At 47.9% G+C, this 21,100-nt stretch overlaps 2 protein-coding genes across 2 annotated transcripts in view; one reads left to right on the top strand and one right to left on the bottom strand.

Moving 5' to 3' along the window:
* Positions 1 to 21,100, bottom strand: part of LOC309626823 (uncharacterized protein) — a 426,800-nt gene that overhangs the window by 90,703 nt on the left and 314,997 nt on the right. The gene's annotated exons all lie outside the window — the stretch shown is intronic.
* On the top strand, positions 13,000 to 20,756 carry FOXB1 (forkhead box B1). The gene has a single exon (XM_082388193.1). It carries the CDS (start codon positions 13,015 to 13,017, stop codon positions 13,990 to 13,992), a length of 978 nt encoding a protein of 325 aa, XP_082244319.1. The 5' UTR covers positions 13,000 to 13,014; the 3' UTR covers positions 13,993 to 20,756.

The following is a 21,100-nucleotide window of genomic DNA, read 5'->3' on the forward strand; positions in this document are numbered from 1 at the left end:
ACAATGGCATTTAATAGCCTTGTTTGACAACATCAGATTGGGTTTATCACGTCTGGCTCATTTTCAAAATTATTTCACATTAAATGCATTACCTTTTAAAGGGAGAATGGAGAGGGGAAGAATAATCTTTTAATAAGAGAAATTTAAAACTCAGAGCTAATCAGGGGAAAATGTTTCTAATCCAGCTCTATAAATTTGGCAAAAAAATCTTTTTTTTTTAAAGCAGACCAGCTGGAAAGCAATAAAGCATATATCTATGTCTGATCTACACCACTGCCAGCTGCTGCTTCAAGGGTCTGGCAAAACCAGCTCTTGTACAAGAAGTCCACTTCTTTTATTTCATTTCTAGAGACATACAGCCTTTTTTGAACTTGAATGGTGATTTTATAAAGAGTGCTGTTTTATTTACTCTCAATTAATCATGCTCGACTGTAAACAAAGTGTCTGTTTTAGTTCTGCTGACAATTATCCACTTGTCAACATCTCCCTCAAGTACCTTCAGCATCTGGCTACTGCAGAAAACCTCTACATCAAGATGAATGTTTGTCTCTGTAAACTCAGGAATTCGTTGGTTTCTTTAGCCCATCAGCAGTCAGAATTATATTCTAACAAATGTCACCCAGGCATCTTGATGAAGATATATATAATCAGACAATAAAGGGTTTCTCAGGATTTCCTTCCATTCTCTGTTTGCTTCGGCAAAAAGAAGAAAAAGATTACAACTTGGGGATCTTGGGAGCATGCGGGGGCTGTGACTTCAGATACTGTCACAAACCACCAGGCACATGATGACAGCTCCAGAAGTTGCTGAGAAATCTGTCCCTCCATTAGTAACATTCCATTAGATCAACAGAACCAAACTGTGTTATAATTGGTGGTAATTTATGTAAGGAATTCATATGAGTTTTGTGGCAGTTTCACTGGCGTTTGGAAGGGGCATGACTTTATCCACTGCCCAAATAACCCTTTTACTTTGGGATGCCTTTTTCGTTTGCTTAAAATGTGTAGGGAACATAGGGGGAAGTCGCTACCAAGATCATTAATATTTTCCCAACAGTAAACTGTTTTACAGGCAAATATTCTATTTGGTGGGTTTTGAGGGAGAATTACTAGTGTGTTCCCTGGAGCTCCCCTTGGAGAAAGGAGCCCCAGGAAAATTAGACTCAACACCCATTCTGTATCCATTCTGTTCTTTCATCCATAAGAAAAGAGAGATATCATATACACCATGGGGGGCGGGGAGCGGTAGGGAGAGGGGGGAAGCTGGGAACTCCGACAGACCAGTCCTCTGGGAGAACGAATGGGTTACTTACCTAGATTTTACAATCCGGAGATTAATTTACACCCATTTCCAAACGGAAGAGATTCAAATCACTTAGCATCTTTCCTTGAAGTTGTATGCCTGGGTGAGGAGTGGTGGCGAGCCCGGGAGGATGTGGACCACCAAGAGAAACCAGTAATCCAGTGCAGCCCGGTCAGAGTCCAGATCGATCAAAAGTGGCCCAGAGCCGGCGTCAAATCCAGAAAAATTAACATCCTCAGCGAGGGAAACTGAGGACAAGGACGGCGGGACTCACTCGGCGAGGGCCCGGGATCACTATAGGTGGATGGGGGAGAAAGGGGAGAGGGGGGAGGGACGGGGACTTGGGGGGAGGGGAGATTAGTAAAGGGGTTTGCTTCGCTCCTTTCTGACCAAAGCTGATCAATCTAACTGCATGTAATTGATTTTAATGAGTGGGGGAGTTTCCATCACATTAACGATTGCCCCGAGTCATCAGCCTGTGCGCGCAGCGACTCCCGGTGCAGACCTCGGTCTCCTCTCCCGGGCCAGCCAGTCTCGACCTGGGCGCCCGCACCGCCGCCTAGCTTTGGGGCCCTAAAGAGCAGAGGTCGGAGAACCGGAATCCTGGCCGGACCGCCGCCCGATTTCACCTGGTAATTTATGCACAATTAATTGAGATATCTTTTATACTTGATGTGTTGCAAAATTAATGCCTAATTTATGTAATTAGTCAATTAACTCTAATTCCAGCATATGTTCCCAATGCCCAGAAGGTGTTCTGTTTCCCAGGTACTTATTTTGATGTCACGAAATGCAACTAATTAATTTTACATGCATATTAATTTGGGATCTCTTTAGCAGTTCCCTTTGTGCAAGTAATTTTAATATTTGTCTTTCTAACCTTTTGGGGCAGGGTGGGGGGGGGGAGGTGCAGGTGGGCGTGAGCGGCACGGGGGCGCGAACACACATGATGCCTGAGGGGTGGCCCCGGTCGAGGACGGGGTGCTCAGGAAAAGGCCTCAAGCGGCCGGGGGTGTGGGTGCTGGGCTCAGCAGGCCCTTAGGGGGCGTTGCGGACTTTGACCTCACGAAGTGCATTTCGCGCACGCCTTTGGGAAACAGCGCGCCTTAGGGCCCGGAGGCTGAGAAGCCTGGGAGCGCTGACGGTGGCTCCCAGGGCACTTCTCGCGTCCCTGGACAATTGGCTCCGTGCCCAGTCACCCGCACTCCCCGGAGCCAGCGAAAGGCTTTCATTTTTTTGCTTGCGGAAGGAGGACTCAGATTTCCAAGCCAGTCCCGGAGGCAAAAACCAATGGGCTGCTCTGCGGTGGCGGCCCTTCCTCCTAGATATCCCGGCTGCTGCCCGAGTGCCGGGAGCCGGAGAGCCTGCTCTCCCCGAAGCTGCTGGGTGCAGGGAGAGGAGAACCGCGCCTCCATCTCGGGCTGTGCAAACAGCCATCTGTCCTCTTCTGGCCCGGAGCGAAGACCAAGCAGGGCGAAAGTTTACTTTCCAAGTTATTGGGTGGCACATTAAAACTTTTATCCTTTTTGGACAAATTAATGAGCAATTTAATTAATAAAATCAGAGAGTAGTGTAAGTGCTATGATAATGAAGTTAAATGAGTGCACAGTAAAATATTCACTAATCCAGCGCATTGCCAAATACCCCCTTAATTCTGCTTAACACTAAAAGGGTTTTGAGCACCATAATGAGATTCCTCTGTCTGCTAATTAATTGACACGCTCCTGAATATTCATATGAGCTAGCACCAATACGTTCCTAATTGCACCGTGGAATAGATCTCAGAGGAAAGTAAATCGCCATAGACTTAATTAAAATAATGTATTCCAGATCGAGGACGGGGAAAGATGAGACATTTGCCTTCGAGCGCGCTAAGAAAGTGGCACCTGGCTGGTGGAGGGGAGAGATATCAAACGTCGGCGCCCAGCCTGAAATAAGCGGCGTGGGACGCGCTGGGAGGGCGTTCGGCTTCTGAAAACAGCAGCTATGCTGGGTCCAAACCCCGCAGCTCGGAGGCTGTGGCTCCCAGGGGCGTCGGTGTTCCTGCCCTACCGGAGGAAGTGGCTGAGGGGGCAGAGTCTAGGACCCCGACCCGGACCAGAGCCCTCTCTTTTCTCCCTGCTGTCTGTCCCCCAGACTTGTCCGAAATGCTGTCTACAGAGGCGCGTGGGAGAAGGTCGTCGGTCGGGAAATTTCCGGGAAACTTTTCCTAGAGGTTGTTGAAACCGCACCAGACCCAACTCTCCCAATCCAAGCTGCGATCCAAGAGACGTCCTTGGTACTTCTCTTTGGGGGAGGGTGATAGCTCGGGGCGGGGGGAGAACACCCGAATCCTGTGGATGCTGTCCTCTCTCTCTCGGCTCCCATTCCCACAGAAAGCGCCGCCGTCCCCAAACCGCACGGCTAAGTTCCTGGACGCATTTTCCCTTTCTTGTCGAGTCCAGTGCGGGGGCCCATCCCAGCCGAGCTTTCCTCGGCGGGTAAGAGGGACAGCCGGGCTGCGGACCCCAATCTGAGTTCGATGGCAGAGCCATTTGCACCAGAGCCACGCACGTGAAATAAACTCTCATTCCTTGGGAAGACGAAGATTCCCTCCACCCTCCTTCTTTTTGAAAAAAAAAAAAAATCACCACAGGTTAGAAACTAAAAAGAGTTTATTTGAAGACATACAAATGCATATTTATTATACACATGTAGGCATTAACAATGTAAATTACACCGCCAGCAGTTGCTGGTTGTTTATTCATTAGATCTTTAGAAAATCTACATTGCCTCCAGACAGCGCGATGATAATGTGAAATACACAAGCAGTTTACATAACCAACTTTGACGCGGAGCTCCGCGCTCCACGACTCAGTCATCAACAAGTCGCAGGGATCCGGACGCAAAGGAAAACCTAAGTTACTAATAATTACCGAAGATCTGGGTAACCTAGGAAGCCCGCGGCTCCCTCTGTCCTTTTGGAAAAGAGCAAAGGATGTGGGGAAAAAAAAGAGAACGATCTAATTCACTCTTTACGGTTCTCCATTTTACCCTGTTTATGTGTAGCTTTGGGGCGGGGGGCAATTAAAGAAAAATTGGTGAAAAGAGGATGAACGGACAGAACTGAAAGACCAAGAGCCTCCCCAAACTCCGGGTATTCAGGAGAGCCAGTTAAAGACTTTGAACCCAAACCGCTTTGAGGAGGGGGGCCGGTGAAGTGAGAGGTGAGAGGTTTTCTTTACTGCCCGCTCGGGAAGAAAAGGCAGCCTACCTCAGTTAAGGAAAGCCATCCACTCCACCAATCAAATCACTATGGCCACCATAAACAAATGGTTATCACTCTGAAGAAAATCACCTGCCGATTCAACCTTTTTGGAATTAAATCCTCCCGTGATTTTGGAGTCACCTAAAAGACGGAGAGGGGGAAGCACCTCAAGGGAGAAATGGCAGTGCAGATTTCATGTCTATTTAAAATATATATCTAAAATTCTTTCCTAATAAAAATGTCAAATAAATAAATAAGGGGGAAGTGAGGGGTTGTTTACTAGGGTTGCTGTGGTGGGAGGGGGGGGGGAGATCGGTGAAGATGTCAGCCGCCGTTGCAAGTGCCGAAGTCTCCTAAAAGCTACACGGATGCTATAATCGGTCAAGTTAATGATTTATCCCACTCTCCAGAGTCAAACACTTAACGTGGCCTACCACTCACCACTGAGGTAGGCGGGTGAGGATGTTTTAATGTTCTGTCTCCTTTATCCCTTCCTTCCTTTCTTTCGGTTGGGCCGGCTGGGTACACAAGCAAATGCACTGCAGATCCCGGACACTCTGCATTGCTGGGAAGGCAACTAGCTTGTGTGCAGACCTAAAATCTGGTGTCCCTACCGCTGCGGAAATTGAAACCAGAGTTTGAGAAAGAAGGGATGAGGGGAGAGAGGGAGAGGAAACAGGGAAGGAGAGAAAGAAATAGAGAAACATAGAGGGCGGTGGATGCATTTCTGCGGCGTCGGTAAGCCCCCGGGGCAACCTGGTCTCCCCTACAGCTAGTCTGTGCACTGCGACCCACCAAGAGTGAGAGCCCGGAGCAGAGTCTGTGCTGCGGAGGAGGGCGCGCGGCAGAGGGTGGGCACCCCGCGCTGGGACCCGAGAGGCAAAGGCCTGGTCCTAGGTGGACCCGCCTGAGCGGAAGGACCCCGCCGCCCAGGGGAGGCGAGCGCCCGGCCGCGCTGCAGGCCCCGCCAGGCCCCGCCTCTCAGCCATTCTTAGCTGGGGGAGGCCAGTAAGGATCAGCCGCTTTCTTTCTTTGCTTTCTTTCTTTTTCAAACCCGCTTTGTGGGTGGCAGCTCAGCGGGGGACGAATGGAGACAAAAAAAAAAAAAAAAAAAAAGCCCAAACGGGGTGGGGGGGGGAGGGGCAGAGAGAGAAAGAGAGAGAGAGAGAGAGGGAAGAGAGAAAAATCGAATAGTTTTAACCATCTCAGGAACACAGCGAGTTATTATATTTAAAGGCTGCTGTGGGCGAAACCTGCTTCTGCCATTAAGAAAACACATACTGCATACGTCCACCGGGTTAAGCTCTCCTCCTCATCTCTGAACAAACAAAGCAGAAGCGCGGGGTTTTAAGGCTGGAGACCTACAGGTTATCCGGCTTCAAAACAAATTAAAACGGGCGAATGTCCCAACAAATATTACGGATGCAAGACAGTCTTCATTTCAGAGCTCTGCAGTTCCCTCCCCCCCCCCCGAATTGATTTTATTCAAATTTCTGAGCGAAGGACATTTAGCCTACTGTACAGGATTTACCTTGATATTCTATTGCAATCAGTATTTTTTCCCCCCAGATAATGCATTCAAAGGAAGCTTAACTGTTTTCCCACTTATTGGAAGCTTTGAAACACTTTATAAAGCTAAAAACTGCCTTCCTGTTTCTGCTTTCCCTAAATTCCTTCCCCAAAATAACATTTTAAGAGTAGCTGCCTAACCAGAGATACTGATCCCCCCCTGCCCCAAATCTGAGCAAACAAGTAATTCCTGACAAAGAAAATTAATATGAAAAGTATAGGGTGATTTTCTCCCTTTCCCCCCTTAAAAAAAAAAAAAAAAGACCCTTTGCTCCACCCCGCTATTAAACAAAACACAATACCTTTTTCTGGGTGGTACTGCACAGAAGTTGATTCAGTTTTGACAATGTTGTTTAGCTATCATTTGCTATTTTGAATGAATGGGAGCAATCCCCCCTTTTACAACATTTGTTTCCTATTATGGAGAGGTGCAGCAGTTGAGGGCAGACATGTGAAAGTGGCTGTTTGATTCTCTTTTTCATCCCCCTGACCCTGCTTTTGTCCCTCCTCACCCTGGGAATGTCACGCCTCGCTACTTCACTTTGAGATGCTCGAGAAAGTGGCTTTGTTATTCCCTTTTAGACATACACGAAATTGTTCTCATTCCCCCCGCTGTAAAAGATACTTCACATCGGGCCTCGGTTCACAAGTGCAATGCAATTTGGCTTAGTCCAACCTTTGTTCTGCTTGTACAAATGAGCGAACAGTGCACACATTATACAGTTGATCTACTGCTGTCTTAACCCCAGAGTTAGGGGCTGGGAGAAAAGCAAGTTAATCCCTTCAATACCAAGGTGGCTTTAGCAATATTTCCTCCGATAATAATAATAATAGATTTGAATTGCTTCTTCTATTTCACACAGTGCAGGGCAAAACTTCTGGGGAGGGTTTAGTAACAACCACCAAAATCCTTCCACCAACCTTTTGCAAATAACTTTGAGACAAGTACGTATGTAGGTTTGGCAATGCCCAGTTTAAAGCTATGCAATTGTTAGCACAAAGGAGGGACTGGATTTGGAAACTCAGGCTTTAAAGCCTTGAAATCTCAGAGCAAAACCACTGCCAGCAAAGACCAAATGGTATTTAGCAAACTGAATCCAAAGAGAGGGCATTATGGTGAGCCCAGCAAGAGCTGTTTTCACGGACACTGAAATTGCCTGCTCACTATGGGTGGGGTTTGGCACTTCTTGGGGATGGATGTCAAGCGGACCAGCCCCTACCTCTGGCTACTGTTTTATCCTGCTTGAGATGGAGGGGAAACTGAGCCTCCCACACTCTCCAGATTGGAGCAGCTGCTTGGGAAATACTTCTAAAATGTGTGGGGCTGTTGCCACTCCCTTTCTCCCAACCCCAAGGAAAACACAGATTTTCACTTCAGGTGCTCCAGCCAGAGCCAAAGGCCTTACCCACTGCCAGGCAGCAGGGACTCAGGAGGAGACGCCTCTGAATTTGAAAACCCCCCCCCCGGTTTAGATGGGAGTCGAGGCTCTTGCCTCTCTCTCAGCAAGATTGGTGGGGGGGGGGGGGAGGTGGGTACTGATTTTAGGCAACATACCCCTCATCAAAAGTTTCTTTTCAGCCTCCCTGGTGTGAGTTAAGGTCCAAACCCCATGTAGCCGAGTCACCAACCAATGAAATACACGGCTCCAAAGTCCCCTGTGAGATGTTCCTTCCTACCAGCTCGAAAAATAGGTGTGCGTTTCCGGCTGCCCGGTGCAGGCGGTGGCATTGGGGAACGCTGGCGAAGAGAGGGCACCAAGTACCTTCTCTGCCGCTGGGCCCTCGGCACCCCCGCGCGAAGAGTGTCCCCTCCCCCACCCCTCCTCCTTGAAGAGCTTGATTTCCCACCAGACTTGGTCGACGTGGCCCGGCGGCGGCAAGGGCTCAGACTCCCGGGGCAGGCACGGGAGAGCCACGGCCACCAATAGGTTTCGCTTACGCAGCGGCCAACCGGGTGCGGGTCTCTGGGGCCCAAGGGCCTGCAAGACCCTGCTGGCCGGTGACCCCAGGTTGAGAGGACTTACTGAGCGGGGTCCCTCTGGTCCCCAGATCCAGAACGTTAGAGCCAGGCTGTGCCATGCCGGGGTGCTGGCGGTGCAGGCGCACAGATTCCGAGGACAAACAATCTCCAGGACACTCAGGAGGATATTTTTTTCTTTCTTTCTTTTTTTTTTTTTTTTTTTTTTACAAAAACTGACCACTGACAGGCTGAGGGAGTTTGTTTTAGTGCTGAATACCCCGGGAACAAAATCCTTTTGAAAGGAAAGCTAAGTCGTTTCACGCCACCAAAGTGCAGATTTGGTGAAGACTAATGAGACAAAGCGGCGCAGTGCGTTAGCGCGGGTTCCCCGAGAGAGCGGAGGACTTGGGCACCTGCGGGGGGCGGCCTGGTAAGGTGGGGCGGGCCAGAGGAGGCCCCAAACCTAACGTCAACGCCGCACCAGCCCGCTACCTTCAACTCCCCCCCTCCCCCACTCTCGGCACTTTTACCGCCAATTTCGCAGAGATGCTGGAAAAAGTGGAGGAGATGGGGAGAAAAAGTGAAGCGAAGAGAACTGAGGGACAAGAGTGCATTAGGGAAGAGGAAAGGAGGAGAGGGAGAGAGGCGGGATGGAGGAGAGGGAGGGGACGGCTCCCAGAGTGAAAGGAGGAGGAGAAGGGGGCCAAGCAAGGCTTAGCCGAAGCGCTCCGGGCAGCGCGGAGTTCACTTTCCAAGTCTGGAAGGCGGGTATTGTTTTTGGCGCCTAGGAAACCTTCGGAAGCTGCCGGGTACTTTCCTCCACCTCCCATCGGTGTTTGGTAAATATTAACAAACCAGGGCGCGTTACTTCCTGGAGTGCGGTTGGAGGGGCTGGCTTGGGCTCCGGGCGGTTTTCCTCTCCTAGAGTCCCCGCCCCCAAACCCCAGCCCCACAGTTCACGCACACACACACCTGCTTGACAACAGAAGGAATCAAAATCAATATTGTATTTGTCACCCCTCTGTCTCCTTTTTACTCCATCAGCAGCCCGGGTGCCACTGAAGCGAATTGTGGATTTATGGAGGGAAATTAGCATAAATTATTACGAAATCTGTAGCCGTGTGTGGTCCAGCTTGTGGGAAAAGAGGCTATTGCGAACTCTCCAAGCAGAAAGGTGGTCGGTGGTGGGCTCCTCAGAGGCGATGAATGGCTATTGCACGAAAGAGATTTCCAGTTGGTTTGCACATGGGTATAATTGACTTATGTGTGTTTTATACAGTTTTCCCAACAACTCCCTAAGCCTCCGGGTCGGATGTGCCCCCTCCTCAAAGCTTCTGTTTGCTTTGGGTTCTGTACAACAGACTGATGCACTTTTCAAGATTTCTGGAAAATGTTCCTTCCTTCCTCTTCTTCATAATACTAGTCTTAAAACTCTGTAAATAGCATGCAAATCCCTCCCTTCCCTTGAGCTTTGAAGATCTTCAGTGGGAAGTAAGATACAATTTTACAGCAAAGTACACTTTTTAAATGTGCATCTCACAACTAACTCCTCGCCCCACCCAAGGCAAAGTTGTGCTATTAGGTTCAATTTTCTTAATGAGCCCCCGGCACAGGCAAAGTGCCTCACCCCCCACCTTCACCCGAGCCAAACTTTGAAGATTCCTACTTGTATCCTCCCATGTCCCAAACTTGGTGGTGACAACTTTCCCAGGGAGACGGACAGAGATTTATCCCAACTTGGATTTTTTTTTCCATCCAAACGTTTCTACTCTTAGAATTTAGTTAATCTTCTGTTTACTCGGAGCAATGATTTCGACAGCCATACAAAGGCCCTTTGCAAGGCAACAAAATGCCAGTTGTTAAAACAAGAAAACATTTCTCTCTCCCCATCTTTCACCCCCCAACACGCGGGCGCGCGCGGGCGCACACACACAGAGTCGAAAAGAATCTTCCTGGCTATAGCAGGGGGAACAGAGATCTTTCACTCCTATCGTTGCATATCCCGAATCCAACCCTTCTCAAAACTCTTGTTTCTATATGTATGTACATATTTTCTTAAAGGATCCTAAAAATCCTTGCGGGCTTCGATGCTCGTACCTCCCCTTCCCAGGTGGGCTCCTGCCTCGCCCATAGGACCACCCTCTGTTTTGTACCTCACAGGGCAGCTGCCTTCTAGAGCAGGAAAGCTGTGGACCAACGCCGTTCGGTCTGGGAAACACAAGCCCTCACTCCTAGTCATCAGGGGCCCCTCAAGTTCCCAAGCTTCCCCAGCTCCTCCCATCGCAGGACCCTCTAGGCTAACCTGGCCACGCCATATAACCCCCAAACGCCGCAGCTCCATCGAGTACCGCTGCCTCCCCCCAAGCTCGGCAGAAGTTCCTCCCGGGTCCAACTGGTTTATCTGCAGGGTGTTTACCTGCCCTTCTCCAGCCGCGCCCCCAGAGACAGGTCAGCGTCCCTCTCCCCACCCCCTTCACACGCACCTCCTCCTCCTGGTCATATTTTCCGAGTTAAGAAGGTGACATTATTCTTTTCTTCAAGCACTTCTGTTAATATTGAAAAACGTGCGCTTGCATCTCAAGCGAGGCAACCCAGACGCGAGGGCCATTTCAATATTAATGAAATTGTTTAATCTCCTAAATTCATCGTGTTTAAGTTACGTTTTGGTGAGTTATTGACCACCTCAGAAACTGTGGTTAATGGGGGGGGGGGGTGCGCGCGCACGTGCGCGCGTACGCACACACGCGTTTAAAGATCTTTTTTATGCTAACCCCAAATAGCTCCACTAATAATGCTCTAATATCACTAGAAGTATCAAAACTTCACACCCAGAAATCTCCCACCACCACCACCACCGCCTCCTCCTGAAAAAAAAAAAAAAAAAGTTCTCACATTTCCAGACTGAAGATGATTTAGCTTGAGCTGTTGCTATTGGGTTTTTAACAACGCGGTAGAAGGAATTTCTTCTAAAAACCATAAAGGTCGGAGAATGTGCAGAAACCAGTGGGAACGCCTAGCGTCTATACTTGTAGACTGCGTGCAAGCAGGCGGGGTTGATTCACTATTTCATAGCAATTAGATGATGATGACAACGATAATAATAATTATTATTAACTGAATCTCCAGAGACTAATCCAAACCGGGGAACAAGCCGCCCACACTAGGCAAGGTGACCCCAGGCACATCCCCATCCTCTCTTCTCTCCAAAAAAGGAAAACTGCTGATTCTTTGCAAATCTAGAAGGTACTTCTGTTTTAGTGGGGCCGCAGGCAGCTTTTGCTGGGCCCTCTAAACCCTAAATAACTTCTTTCTATGCAAAAAAAAAAGGGGGAAGGGGGAGAAAGTTCCGGCTGTAAAATGCAAACTTCCAGGCCACGCCTAACTCCTAAGTTTCAAACCACCTGGGGAGCGAGAGACCTCAAGCTTGATAAAGTGTGTCAACCAAACTCAGGCCCTGCCCAGGTCCACATGCCGTCTTCCCCAACAGCCCAGAGCCTCCATCCTGTGTCTAACCAAACTCCTGGAGAACTTTTAAAGTGAAGACCTTGCTTATTTGCCCAGATACACTACTTTAATTTTTTTTTAACTTGGCCAATACACTTAGATACAAAATGGGCTCTTACAAGGGTCTGTCCGAGTATATTTTTGTATTTTTAAACCCCATCATTTAAAGCTACACACCCACTGTGCCGGGCTAAGGCAGCAGCCTAGGAAGGTCAAATCAAACTTTGACCTGCCTCTTGGAGGAGTGGAGGAAGGGTGTATTTTCATTACAATAACCCATGCAACCAGTCCCGGGTAATGCCAAGAGCAGGAAAAGGGTCAGCTTCAGGGGAAAGCCGTGCCTGAAGTTAGCTAACAATACAAACCCGATACACTGCAGAGGAAACAAAATACCCCGGCCAAGCAATTTCCATGTCAAACATCATCTGCGCAGCGGCTCGGTCTGTGAATGTGAGTGGTCGCCTGAATCCCTGCTTCGCGGCCGGCGCCTCCTCATACCTTCACACCGCGCACCCTGGCCCGCGCGTCCTGCTCCCCGCCGGTGGCCGAGGCTCTTCCCCCTCGCCCAGTCTGGAGCTGGAAGTGATTCCTATTGGCCAAGGTGTCCATGTAAATAGGTGTGAAAGAAATCAGAGCTGGCCAGGCTCTCCCCTCTCGCTCAGTTCCCTCCCTCTGCATCCCCCCGCTCCCCCTCCTCTTCCTCCTCCCCCAAGGCGATTGTCATATGATAGCTAAGAAGTGGCACATTAATGAAGCGCCGCTACAGGGGTCTTTTCTGCTCCTGTCACCGCTTAAAACTATCAGATGGTTCGAGGGAGGACATGGAGGCAGCCACCTAGCTCAGTGGAGCCGCGGAGCCCACAGCAGCGCCCTCCGGAGCGCCGAGGCCGCCGCTGCCACTGTCCGCGCCGGGACTCCGCCGCCGAGCTCGGCCGCCCGCGGAGCTCACGGCCAGAAGCGCCACGGACCCGGCGGCGCGGGGCGCTGCGGGTCTGAGCTGCGGAGCTCAGGAACGAGTGGAGCCCAGCCGAGCCAGGACACTGCGACCCGGCTGCACGCGGCGCCATCCCGGATGCGGACGCGCAACTTGGGGCAACTTTAAGGTGAGCCGCTCTCGGTTGCCTCCCTACCCCCAGTCCCCGCTCCCGGTCCGGGCTGACTTCCAGGCTACCATCGCGCCGCTCGCGGGCTTCCCCTCCCGCGCCCCCTGGCCGCCCCCAACTCGACACGCAAAGTTGCTGGCTAAAGAGCTCAGGCGCTGGCTGGTCCAGCGCCCAAGCCCCCTACTCGCCACCCCCGAAGTCTGTTCTCGGCCTGGCTGACCTCGCGGTGTCTGTGCACCCACGTCCTTTCCCCCATTATCTTCCCCCCCACTTCCCAGATCCGAGCAGGCCCGCGCGGACCCAGAGCTAGAAAGGGGCAAAGAAGAAGATGCCTCGGCCCGGCCGCAACACGTACAGCGACCAGAAGCCGCCCTACTCGTATATCTCGCTGACCGCCATGGCCATCCAGAGCTCGCCCGAAAAGATGCTGCCCTTGAGCGAGATCTACAAGTTCATCATGGACCGCTTCCCCTACTACCGAGAGAACACGCAGCGCTGGCAGAACAGCCTGCGCCACAACCTCTCCTTCAACGACTGCTTCATCAAGATACCGCGGCGGCCAGACCAGCCCGGCAAGGGCAGCTTCTGGGCGCTGCACCCCAGCTGCGGGGACATGTTCGAGAACGGCAGCTTCCTGAGGCGCCGCAAGCGCTTCAAGGTGCTCAAGTCGGACCACCTGGCGCCCAGCAAGCCCGCTGACGCGGCGCAGTACCTGCAGCAGCAGGCCAAGCTGCGCCTCAGCGCGCTGGCGGCCTCGGGCACGCACCTGCCGCAGATGCCCGCCGCCGCCTACAACCTGGGCGGCGTGGCGCAGCCCTCGGGCTTCAAGCATCCCTTCGCCATCGAGAACATCATCGCGCGCGAGTACAAGATGCCTGGGGGACTGGCCTTCTCCGCCATGCAGCCCGTGCCCGCCGCCTACCCGCTCCCCAACCAGTTGACTACCATGGGCAGCTCGCTGGGGACTGGCTGGCCACACGTGTACGGTTCGGCAGGCATGATCGATTCGGCCACCCCCATCTCCATGGCCAGTGGCGATTACAGCGCCTACGGCGTGCCGTTGAAGCCTCTGTGCCACGCAGCGGGCCAGACGCTGCCCGCCATCCCCGTGCCCATTAAGCCCACGCCGGCCGCAGTGCCCGCGCTGCCCGCGCTGCCTGCGCCCATCCCCACCCTGCTCTCGAACTCGCCGCCCTCGCTCAGCCCCACGTCCTCTCAAACAGCCACCAGCCAAAGCAGCCCCGCCACTCCCAGCGAAACGCTCACCAGCCCGGCCTCCGCCTTGCACTCAGTGGCGGTGCACTGACCCGCAGAGGCCGGCGCCCCGGCTCGTTCCCCTCCCCGCCAGCCCACTCGCCTACCCCGGCTCCCAGTCCTGCCCTCCCCATCTGAGACCGCCACCCTAACTTGTCCAGTTCACCTTCGGCCAACCCCCTCTCCCCCACGAGAACTCTGTTTTGGACCCAGGAGACGAAACACAAACTTGCAGATGGGCCTGGAGGCGCGTGGGAGCTGTCCTCGCCCCCAAGAGGGGTTAGGCAGGGGGCACCTGAGCCAACTCGTCCCATTCCAGGGCCCCCGAAATCCCCCTCCCACTGAAGAGGCAGGGGAAACCCTGCCTCCCGCAGTCTCGGAGAGGGGCGCGTCTAAGATCGGCCCGCATCCGCGAGGCTCCGGACACGGCGCCGTTAGTTCCAAGCCCAGAGAAGCCGCCTCGGAGGTTTCCCGGAACAGATCTTCCCTGAGGGCTGCAGACGCACAGCGGAGAGCCACATCTCTGTTTACGTCTTGGAAATCTGCCGCGAAAAGGGACCACTGGCTTCCTACCCTACTCGCCTCCGCCCATCCGGCAGGGGTATGGGCGGACCACTGCCTTCCGGAGTAGCGGCCCTGCCTCCCCGGCCTCTGCGGAGTTTTCTTGTTTGGGGTTTTGTTTCCTGACAGAGGCTCCAGGCGCTGGGAGTGTAGGGGAGAAGCTACCAACCTGGGAAGGGGACGTTTGTCCTCCACACAAGCAAAATAAAACTAAAAGTTAACCTTGTATGTTTACAGAGCGCCCGGTAAAACGTAAACAGTGAACTTGAATCTGTAGTGCTTGGCGGGCGAGCGGGCAAAAGCCCACTTTACAAGTACCTGTTGTAATGTGAATGTTTACTCTGCATTTCTGGCCAGGTTTAGGGGAGGGAAAGGGGGGATGGGAAAGTTAATTGGGATGTTAACTTTCCGATTACTTAGAGACCTTTTTAGCTATTTATTTTATTGCTGGAAGGAAAAGAAAGAAAATGAAATAAGTCCAAACTAAGAAAGCATCAAGGGCAACCCTAGAAGAACTTAGATAAGCTGACTGGTAACATGAAGGAGGTATCACCGGATAGGTCTCCCATGGACAAGCCTTTCTGTTTGCTACAAGAACTTTTCCGAGAAGCTAAAGGGCTGCAAAGAGATGTAAATGCTTGTGAATAGGAATGATTATACACTGTGTAAAATGCACTTTTGTTGGCTATATTCCTTTAGAGTCTTAGGTAATTTGCTGGAAAATGAACTGTTGTTCTGGTGTGACCTGCTTAAGTTAAAAAAAAGTTGTAGTGTCATCAGAGCTGTACAATTTTTACCTTTCATTTTTCTCCCTCCCTGTACGGAATTAGCATGGCATTTTAAATATTGATGTTCTTGTTCCCAGCATGCCTGTTTTAAGACAAAGAATTTTAAAAAGGTGTCTATGTTAAATTATGAACCTAGTCCAAATAATATTTTCTCATTAAAATATGTAAATGCAAATTTTAGTTTCGTGTGTTTTTGAAGAGTTGCTACAAACAGTAACTTTACCAAAGATAGATGCACTGCTTCTCTAAGCATGCTTTCTGCAATACATTGTCTGAGTAGTTTGTCTTTTTCATAACTTATTTTTAAAACAAACCTCCTCTTATGCACTTGCAGACTGGGAAGAAATTATGCAGATGGACTCTTGAAGATATTTGCCCAGAGAGAAAGATGAAACAAACTATTTCTAGTATAGATCAGGTGCACAGGTGTGGTGCTAAAAGAAAAACTGTTAATGAAAACCAAGTAACTTTATATGTATTTTGACTATCTTTAAATATACATTTTACAAAATATACAGCACTTTATATAAATGTAAGGCTTCTACAGAAACCAGGTAGAGGCGATATGGAGATATAAAGCGTAAAGGCAAACTTGCTTACCCAATACTTATATTCTGATGCATCTTATTTGCAGTGGACCTTGATTTCCTTGCTCCTTTAAATTACTGCAATCGTTGAAATTTTCTTTTTCAGAAGTTACTTAAAAGTTCACCTAGCCTGTAGAGAAACCTGTTCACTTTTAATTGAACAGATTTCTCTTTACTCCTTCATCTGGGAAAATAATGTTTGGTGTGTTTATTTTAAAGAAGCAAATGAAGTTACTTTAAATGCTTGACTCTGAGTATTTGCTTTTCTTCAGATTTTTGCAGAGAATTAAAGTTTGCCAAGAATGTATGGCTCAAGGCCAATTAAAACTTTATTGAAAGGGTCACAATATTTCCAGAGTGAGGTGTATATTCAACTAATGAAGTTACAAGACAAAGAAAAACTTAAATGGTGATTAACACTTTACTGTGTAAAATGATTAAACAAGAGACCTTGTGCAATACAGAGAAACCCACACAGAAATCATCATCACTATACTCCACAAAGAGAACCCTTAGGACCTGTGACCTTTATATGTTCAGAGGGTTATCTGAAAAAATTTTTTAGCATTAATGCAAAGGGTAATTAATCCTGTTGTGACCATTTTTTTTAAAGGAAGGATCCCACACACAGCCAAAAAAAAAAAAAAGGTGGAAAATAAATGAATCATTGGACTGATTAAAATGCATGAAGCCACTAAAGCTCGTCAGACAGGGGACAACTAAACTCATTCATCAAGCCCAATTCACAATTATATCAACACGATCAGCTAAAGAAAGCCTGGAAAACTTACCCACCCTGGGCCAGGAAACTCTTGAAACTTTGTTCTCAACCAGAAATCATTTACATTTTTTAAAAGTGAAATACATTTTCATTACTTCCTGCAAAGTAAAATTAAAGCCATCTCTGGAATATTCTAATCTCCTGGAATTCACTAACACTGAATTTGAAGTGGGAATGAAGGAAGTATAAAGGGCTAACATGGGTCTCAAACATTTTATAAATTTTCAGCTTAGATAGTCAGGTAAAATACTCTTCCTAGTAGTAGCAGTAGGATTCAGAGGCAAGTGATGTGTACATACACACATTTAATAAATGGAGATAAATAAGACGCAGGTCCTATTTCCGATTTTTAGTAAAGGAGTGATTTCAACTCAGTATTTGAAAATGTGCTTTTCAGCTGGTAAGTTCGTCATGGTGTATTGCAAAGAATGAAATAACTTGGGCATTGTGAGTCCTCCTTTCACCGCTGCAAGCATCTTTTCTCAGATGAAGTTGAATGAGTAAAGTAAAAAAATCCATTGATGATATTTTGACCTTGATCAGGAATCCAAAGGCAGCCCAAACACACATGCCTCCACCCCACTCCATCCCCAGCTTTGAGACTTGCACCCAGTTTAGCTGAAGTACCCCACAAATAAGGAAGTTTATAACTAGGATACCTTCAATGGCTCTCTTTGTCATGTTAAATCTTTTCACCTGGCTCAAGTCCAAAGTCAATACACACAGCTTTAAAATAAAACTGGAAGAGACAACACCGTGCAGTGAGGTGTCTGTTTGGGATCTCATCCTGAGAAAGGAGTTTAGTTATGTTATTTTCTATTTTGTAAATTTGGGCAGTACTGATTTTTTTTAAGTTAGGTTTTTGATTTGGAAACTGGGCTATTCTGTTACTTTTGGTTTTTAACATGCGTCTGTGCTGAACTATGTTTTTAAGTGGCTTTCTCTGTGATTTGGGGAAATGCTTACACAATGGATGAATTTTGTACACTCTCTTGAGCGAGAAGCTGCTGAAGTTCCCACTGTTCCTATTGCCTGGGTTGGGGGGTCTTAAGAAGCCTGAACACTAGCAGGAGAAGGGCTGGTAAATGATCCTCGGAATGGCTTAACTATTACAGCAGCAAGTTTAACTCCTTTAAAATAGATGAAAACATTGAGTGTCTTGGAAGCATAAATCTGGCCAGGTGCTCAAGTGGGATGAAGCTGGCAGGTGGGAGGGGGAAAGAATCCAACGGAGTACTTCTAACAGAACGTTTTACGTTAGTTTATGCAAGGTTTGTGGGGGGGGGGGGCGGCGGTGTTCAGGGATGGTTTATGCTTTTGCAAATGGAAACTCCCTCTGTAAAAAGATATCCATTTAAGAAATGGCAAGGATCAGGATCTGTTCTCCAATTCTTAATATAAATGTCAGTTCATTTTTTTTCTCCTAAAGCCACATATGCACAAAGACACCCAAACAAAAACAAAACAAAAAACAATCCAACCCACCGGCTGTGCAGCCTCAAAGGGGATGCATTTGTTTCGTTTAAACTAACAACAAATTATCTAATTAATATGTTTCAATTACAGCATGAAAGGCGCAGCCCCTGGACCGCCCGCCGTGGGGTCACAATAGCCCCAGAGCCCACTCTAGGAATTTACAATAACTTCACATCTGTTTCCTTATTTCCCACTTTTTGAGTCTAAAACTCCTCTCAAGATCACTTCAAACTACGGGCTGAGTTATGAAATATGTCCCGGTGTTAAAGGGGGATGAAACTTTGCCCACGGATGCTTCATTTGCAAGCAAAAAAGTGAAAGCCCATTGAAGAGCATTAAACAAATATATTAGAATTCTGTCACTTTATGCAATTGAGTAGATCAAATGAAGGGTCCCGGCCACTTCATTCACTCTCATTCACTCGAATAGAAAATGCAAAGAATAGCAACCCGAGACTGGGCCACCGATGTAGATTTAGCTCCTTTTTACTGGGAGACAAAAAGGCTGAATTTTCACAAACACATTGCTGACTCGGGGACTAGGAAACCGGCACTGGAACCCCTTTGGAATTTAAATTCATTTTATCTTGCTCTCTCTTTGCGGGGATCTGTTTGCACTACAGTGCAAGATGCAGTGGGCATCCTCTGGCTTCTGAAAAAATGGGGGAGGGGAAGAAAGTGAGTGGGGGTGGCTATGTGGGCCTCAGGATTCTCAAGGAGCTCTTGGTGGTCAACTGACACTCAGTTCTGAGATAATAACTTTGATTTAAACAAATCTTTATCTACATCAATAGAAATACCATTATATCACACATCTCCTAGCCTCTTACCTCCTTGCTTGGCACGGATTACATAAATGGCTTGTTTTCAAAGATCAGAATCACGTCTGGGTCGTCCAGTTTACTTCTTTCAACTAATATCTGGTCACTGGTGTCACAGCAGACTTGAAAGCTAAGCTTTCAACCTCACCTGCTAAGTACTGTTCTCTTTCTCTCTCTAACATGCACACGTGCACACATACACACCACTTTCTGATAGCAACCTTATCTGAGCACCACGATGGTAAATTTGTTAAGTAAAAATCAGGAGATGAGACATTCTTTGGTTAGAATTTCCAAGTCAGAATCTTCTTACATTTTCATTTCCCATTTTCGGGGCAGGGGAACAAGCCACATGTGTCTGTGGTAATTGAGATAACCTTGTGGCACTACTTCTGTCCTGTGTCTTCAATGGCCGATATTTTTGTTTTGATGAACTTTATAGATTTTTATGTGTCAACATCTTAGAAAGCTTACAGTGCTGTTAGAGCTGCTTCTAGAGACAGAACAGGGAAAAATAAAGCAGCAGACTTCTCAGCTTTTGAGGTATGATTGCAGAGGAATGAACCAGTTTTTCTTAAACTTGTAGTCTAAAGGAGATCTGATCTGAAGGAGGAAGTATATGGAGGGTTTTATTTTGTATTTTTTAAAACGTGCCTGGTACTTTTTCCAGATGCATTCAAACTTTGAATGCTTTTCATTTCAGCTTCAAGATTTGTAAGGTTATATTCGACACTATTCTTCATTTAATTTGTGGGCTTGGCGTCTGGAGCAGGAGACAGGAGGTAGCTCAGATCTACAGCTACAAAAAAGATACTGAAGAAATAGTTGGTTGTTTTATAACCGTAAGCTATCAAACTCACCAGAATTAATAACAAGCAATAAACTGATCACTACAGTAAAATAAGAAAATAATTAGAAAATATCCATGAAGAATTGTAATTGGCTAAATAAAACCTTCCTTAGAAGATTTTCCTTCCAGAAATTTTCAAGAATATACGGACAAAGGGTTCTTTGGAGGCAGCCTCCTTTTGCCTATGTCTGCAAATAACCGATGTCAAATCAGCTGCAAGCTTTTGAAGGAACAAACTCGGAGCATTAATTAGAGCAGATTAAGCTCACAGATAAAAAGCATTCTTTAAGTATCTGTTGTTTGGAGACATTGTGATTCTGATTCATGCTTTGCAGCCTGTATATTTTTATTTACTCAGTTAATTTCTTCCCCAGAGTGTTCCCTGTTGATGGGGGTTTACTAAGGTACACAGTGCAGAAAGAATTGTTGGTTTGCAGAAACAAGTGTTTCCAAACTCTGCTTTTGCTATTGATTTCTCTCCCCTCCTTTCTGAAATACAACGCATTGGTCCAAGGATTCCACCACATAGTAGCATATAGAGAAACTGTTCAATAAAGGATCTTAATTTTGTGCCACTTAGAGGAAGCTTAGTATTTATTAAGTAGTATCTAGAGTGTTTTACATTAATTAGAGCAGCTCCTTGGAGAGACATTACAGCCAAAAACTGTTTCACACAACAGAAAAACACATCTCAACTCCCCCACTAGATCTGCCATAGCAAAACACAGAGCTGCAAGGGTCTGCCCACTTGGAAATGTCAACATATATATTATTTATTTACATATGTTTGATAGACATACTGAAGGTCTGTGTATAACAATAAAATGCTTATTGAAAAGGTCCCTATCACCCTGGGTGCAGTGATATTTATGTCAGCTACAAAATAACCACAACAACAACCTGAAATAAGGGATCTGTCTCAAGATTCCTGATGTGGATTTCATATGGGGGGGGGGGGAAGAAAAACTGACAAATGACTATCCAACCCTCCTTTGTTCAATGGATGAGTCAGTCTGAATCATATATTTCTGTGACTACCTGGAAGATGCTAACACTTTTCATCCTTGCGTGTGTGTTGCTGGGGAGGGACTGGGCAGGGGAGAGTAAGGAAGAATAGGCAAGGATGAAATTTGAGGTCTATCAGATTAGTTCAGGTGGTGTATATGCAGTGATTCCTGTCCCCAACACAGAAGAATAACTCACTGAATGAATGCGAGTTCTGAAAATAGTCCTGTCTAGTTTAGGGAAAAGCGCTTTGCCTTTGTTCCAGCTGTCAGTAAGTGAGAGTACGGACTG

This window comes from Balaenoptera borealis (assembly GCF_965194805.1).
Source record: "Balaenoptera borealis genome assembly, chromosome: 3".
Lineage (NCBI taxonomy): Eukaryota > Metazoa > Chordata > Mammalia > Artiodactyla > Balaenopteridae > Balaenoptera > Balaenoptera borealis.

Bases quoted from the DNA above. Each gene is read 5' to 3' on its own strand.
- FOXB1 (XM_082388193.1), top strand. From the start codon at position 13,015: ATGCCTCGGCCCGGCCGCAACACGTACAGCGACCAGAAGCCGCCCTAC.